At 46.5% G+C, this 5,443-nt stretch overlaps 1 protein-coding gene across 3 annotated transcripts in view; it reads right to left on the bottom strand.

Moving 5' to 3' along the window:
• LOC119268142 (protein HASTY 1-like) overlaps nt 1-5,443 on the bottom strand; it is a 29,412-nt gene that overhangs the window by 1,459 nt on the left and 22,510 nt on the right. The window contains exons 21-22 of one of the 3 annotated variants that reach the window (XM_037549674.1): nt 194-368; nt 1-114 (exon numbers count right to left, since the gene is read on the bottom strand). The exons of the other annotated variants lie outside the window; for them this stretch is intronic. Coding sequence (XP_037405571.1) covers nt 225-368 — 144 coding nt within the window. The 3' untranslated portion in view covers nt 1-114; nt 194-224. The remainder of the gene's footprint in view (nt 115-193; nt 369-5,443) is intronic. 3 annotated transcript variants of the gene reach the window in all.

Raw genomic sequence — 5,443 nt, 5'->3', positions numbered from 1 at the left:
GGGTGCCAAGTGTCCGGCACGGACACTGACTTGTACGCTATCCACATGATTATAACTCAAGTCCAAATATAACCCCACATTCTCTACCACCTTGAAGCCATCCATACGTCAGACCTGCACATAGACCGGGCTTTGGTTGTGGAACATCCATGTACATACATCGGACTTTGGGTTGTCTTCTTTGTAGCCCTACCTGGAGGATTTATTTGGTCTCAGACCTGCAGCTACTGTGGGACGCCATTGCTGCTCCTGCAAGTCAACTCTTCATGGCTCCAGTTGCAGTAGTGCTCCCTTGCAACTTGTAACATCATCATGGTCACCTCATCTTTTGACGAGTATTGTTGTAGTAGTATTGTACCAGGACCTAACTGTAAATACAATACAAATAAAGGTTGTGTCCAGGAGAGGACATGGAGAAATTTCCTCATTTACAACTTAGTAGGGGTGCAGGGCGGCGCCCGAACCCGTCCCGCTTCCAATTCAATGGCAATAGTTCTAGGCAGATTGAAGTGCGTCACATTAATTTATACTAGCTGTGTACTAACATTAGAGGGGAGCAAGAACTGGCAAGGTTGCTCCTGAGCTGAAGCTGAAGTTAATGCCAAATGAGGTCGTCGAGTTAGATGGGAGCAAGAACTACTTGAGTTGGTCTAAGGGCCAAGCTGATCCTTGGGACAAAAGGAGTGGAACACCACTTGCAGGAAACCTGTGTTGAACCTGTTGATAAGTACTGAATGGCGTATGTGGAATAGCACTAATCCAACCATGGTTGCATGGCGAATGGTATCTGTTTCACCATATCCATCGCTAGGATGGTGGAGGCCAACACAAATGCAGTAGCAACATGGGAGACATTGGAAACCATTTACTCTTGGAGCTTGGTGTGATGATGATGGTGGAGGTCCAGAGAAAGGTGGAGGCACTGAGGCAGGAAGAGAAAATTATCCTGTAGTACCCAAGGGCGCAACCACAGCCGCTTAACACTTTGCTAAGCCAACTATGCCCAGGCGGGTGAAGGTACTTAGGCTTAGGCTTAGGGTGTGTTTGGCATTTTGATGCGCAGGTTGAGACATGATGTTCCTCTTTGAGACATGTCAAGTCTAGACATGCTGGGTACACGCATGTGCAGTTGTTTGGTTGTGATGTATGTGTTGAGACATGCTCTGTCGAGACTGTGTTTGGTAGGCTGTATCTGAGGTAGGCTGCATCAACAAAGTTTTTTTATGCTAATACAATTTCGAACAATATTTCTAAATTTCACTAATCATTCAAGCAATAAAACATCACCGTTTCAACATAATCTGAACAATGAAAGATTATTTCGGCTATATATAAATATGAAGAAACAATTACTAGATTCATATCTCAGCATATTGGAGCAATAAACATAATCTCAGCAATATAACATCACTAGATTCATATTAGATAGCTTCATTGGATTCCAGTTAAACAATAAGAATTGCATAAAGCTGAAGAAATCGATTTCTTCTTGTGCTTCAGTAGTGCTGCTACTACTACTGAACCTACTGAACCGGACGAATGCATCAAGCAGCAGAACTATTACCAATTCCAATCAAAACCAAGAGGAAGGAACAAGTGAAACGGAGTGAGGAATGGATCAAAGGGGAGTGTGTGAGGTGCAACGGCGGCAGCATCTCCAGATCGAGGACCACTGTCAGGCACTACGGCGGCACATAGCGCGGAGCACGCGGTCGACCTCCATCCCGTTGACCAGCAGCAGCAGCTCGTTGGCGAACTCCCGCGTCTACTGCGGCCCCACGTCACGCCCGCGTCCGCCGTGAGCGCAGCCCCGCGAGGCCTCGCTCGCCGCCAGTCGCCGTCGCCACGGGGGTGGACGAACTGGCCGGAGCTCAGGCGTGGCAGCTGGAGGGGGAGGGGGTTAGTGGAAGTTAGTAAGGAAGGGGGGAGGGAGAAGGAGGTGAAAGAAGGGAGGAAGGGTGGAGGCGCTACCTCCACGGCGGCGGCGACGAGGTTGAAGAGGGGCGGCTAGGACAAAAAATGGGGTCACGAGGGAGAGGCGGGGTTCGGGAGGGGTGGTCGTTCGAGGGGGTCGTGGGTCGAACGCAGCTTAGCTGACCCCGGCTCGCCTCGCTGGGGGTGCTCGAGCGAGCATAGTTGAGGGCCCTTTTTGCATCAGTTGAGCACAGCCCACAGGAGCCCATGCACCCTACCAAACAGCAAAAAGTGGGTTCGATGTTGAACTTTTAGGCTCATGCACCCTCCATGCAGGCTACCAAACACACCCTTAGGCTCTTGCTTCAACATACATACAGCCACATGTAGACTGGATTGTAGCTTCAGAAGCTTCTAAGCATGTTACAGGTACCCTTGATGCTTACTCCGTCTGCCCACAAATAAGTGTACATCTAGCTTTTGTCCTAAGTTCTAAAACTTTGACCAACTTTTTAGGGAAAAGTAGCAGCATTTATGGCACTAAATTAGTATCAGTAGATCCGTTTTGAAATGTACTTTCATAATATACCAATTTTGCGTCATATATGTTACTACTCTTTTCTATATAGTTTTTCAAAAATTTAAAACTTTGACTTAGGACAAAAGCTAGATGTACACTTATTCGTGGACGGAGGGAGTATAAAACATATATCCCACTTACTCGGAAACAATTCAGATGTCTGATAGAACATGCCAACTGTTAGATATATGCCCTAGAGGTAATCATAGAAGATTATATTTCAGTATAGCCATGGTTTATTGAATGTTCATTGAATAATATTACTAGTATCCATGGTTTATTAGATGTTCCTTGAATAATATCAGTTGATAGATATATGCCCTAGAGGCGATCATAGTTGTTTGTGAAACTCTATGCTTGAGTGATTATTCTAAACTAGTCCCTAGTCAGAATTCATGTGAGGACACATGACTATTAGACTAGCACATGCATAAGTTGATGGTCATGTTTCACGTCATGGAACAAATAATGTCAAATAAATAATGTTGACATGTGATAAGGAACATGAGGTTCCACTGAAGGAATGTGCGCCCCCGGTCTAATACCTGCAATGCTCTTCGTCCCAGAATAAAACATCCTGCTTATACAATAGAAACACAATAAGCCGACCCTTGCGCAATTGAGTATATTTTAACAGGGACATCGTGGGCACCTACTGGAAAAAACAAAGAACCGCCATGTCTGTTCCCCTCTCTAGAAGATCACACCCCAAGTCCCCAATCAAAAAAAGGTGAGCGAGAACGGCGAGACATGTATACAAGGAGGTAGAAGGGTTTGTTGTACTCGGAGTAGCAACCTAGCTTTCAGACTAGATAGAACAATAAAATCGTCCTACTGAGACCCTCCTCTTTCTCGCTAACTTACGAGTCTTTTTTCACATGTGCCCAAAACAGCACCTCGAAATCACCCCAAGTCCCCAATCAAAAAAAGGTGAGCGAGAACGGCAAGGCATGTATACAAGGAGGTAGAAGGGTTTGTTGTACTCGGAGTAGCAACCTAGCTTTCGGACTAGATAGACCAATAAAATCGTCCTACTGAGACCCTCCTCTTTCTCGCTAACTTACGAGTCTTTTTTCACATGTGCCCAAAACAGCACCTCGAAATCTCGAGGCATGCCACGATAAGACATTCCTGGAACACAACTAGTGCTTCAGCTCCGATATCAGACAACATTCAAGAAGAGGATGGGAGGGCTAAGAGGTAAACTACCCTATACTTTCATCCCTACCTTCGGCTGGAAAATGATTGCCCTCGGATAGCTGACGAGAGTGAACCACGGTAAAACATACTGCAGGCAAACTAGCTGTGGAGCGAAATCGGGTATTGTAAGAGCCTTGGGATGGCATCGAAGCCACAACAACCCACTCACGGTCCTCGTGGGACATTAACCACCAAAACCTAAGTATCCTTTGCCCTTACGCTCAGGTGGCCTGAGGCTAGGAGGAAGCACTAGATACACGCTCAGGCATCACCAAGAATCCCAAGGTAAAAATTAAACTCCATTAATCTTTCCTACTTATAAATGTTGGAGTTGGTGGTGAGTTCACATGTGGGATCACACAAATAAACAAATGCACTGCCCACATGTGGGAGCAGCAACCTTCCAAGAGACATAAATAAACAAATGTTACTTCTACTAGGTGTGGGAACCATCCCAAGTAAACAAATACACTGCTACCCTAATGATAATAACATTCTTATAGGAACACAAATTATAAATGCAAGTATGCCTCCAATTCAAAATAATCGCCGTGATTTTAGTTCCTCTGCCCAACAAACTCTTTCGGTTCCATGTCATAGCAGAAGAGGGCAAACAAATTACAATTCAATGCGACGATAGATTTTGTCCTCCTATCTAATCTTTGATCTTGTGCATTCAACTTATTCACGCCCATTCTCCTATGTCCCGATTTCAAAATGCATCTCACTAGAATCTTGCAAAGGACCTACTATGGTCGCTCGAGACTCTTCAGGGACTGCAACATGATCTTCTGTTATATTCGCACTCTCTTTTTAATCGTGAACCATGCAATAGGCGCAAGACACCATCATCTTATCATGATCTCCTAAGCCATTGGTGATTCATTGTTTTTATGGCTTCGTAGCAACGCACGGGCATTGTGCTAGTCTAATTAAAATACAAGTGTGCATCATTAATATTAGATTAACAGGACTTGACGGCCCTTACCACAAACCCTGCTTCTACACAATGATGGCCCGCTCGACGATACCCTTGCGCCAAAGATTGATAGCCCAGGAGGGGCATGCTAGCTCAAGTTGGAAAGGTTGATTGTCGGATGGGCCTCCAAGATATACCGGCGCGGGATGCAAGCATGGAGCGGTCTAACCAATGCACGTCGCCCAAGTTGCTTGAGTCCCACAGGGGCTCCACCTAGCGAGTAGAGACCAACGCGAGACAAGAAGGTCGTGCGTTGAGAAGGCCATGATACCTACAGCGGCCAGCTTTCGCAAGTCTACAAGCAAGGTTTCGAACTCTCATTGATGAAAGCCAATGATCGCCATTCAAGAATCTCCACCAGGGGGCTTGAACTAAACTCGCTTACTAGTGATTGGCCCAAGCGACAGTAAAACCACTATGATCGACATGAAGACGTTATTGGCAAGCCTCCGACGTCACCCGCCATAGCACCGCCACATGCAGTCCCCCAAGACAGCACCTCCCCTCATGATAGGCCACAACTCTCCACCCTGTCGGATCAGGACACAACAACCAAACCAAGCACCAGCGACACCCTCTGCCATGCGAGCGACTTCTCATACAAAACCTACACCACCTCCGCATATGGAGCAAGCCGAGCAACTCAGACGCCTGCAGCACCAGCCAGCCAACCACCCCACAACCTACAACGTCCAAACCCACCCTAGCCTTACCCTCCTATTAGCTTGGTCCATGGGTGAGCCCCACAAGGAACAGCCACACACCACCAT

Source organism: Triticum dicoccoides, chromosome 3A (genome assembly GCF_002162155.2).
Source record: "Triticum dicoccoides isolate Atlit2015 ecotype Zavitan chromosome 3A, WEW_v2.0, whole genome shotgun sequence".
Classification (NCBI taxonomy): domain Eukaryota; kingdom Viridiplantae; phylum Streptophyta; class Magnoliopsida; order Poales; family Poaceae; genus Triticum; species Triticum dicoccoides.
This window is presented reverse-complemented; position numbering and strand designations above follow the sequence as displayed.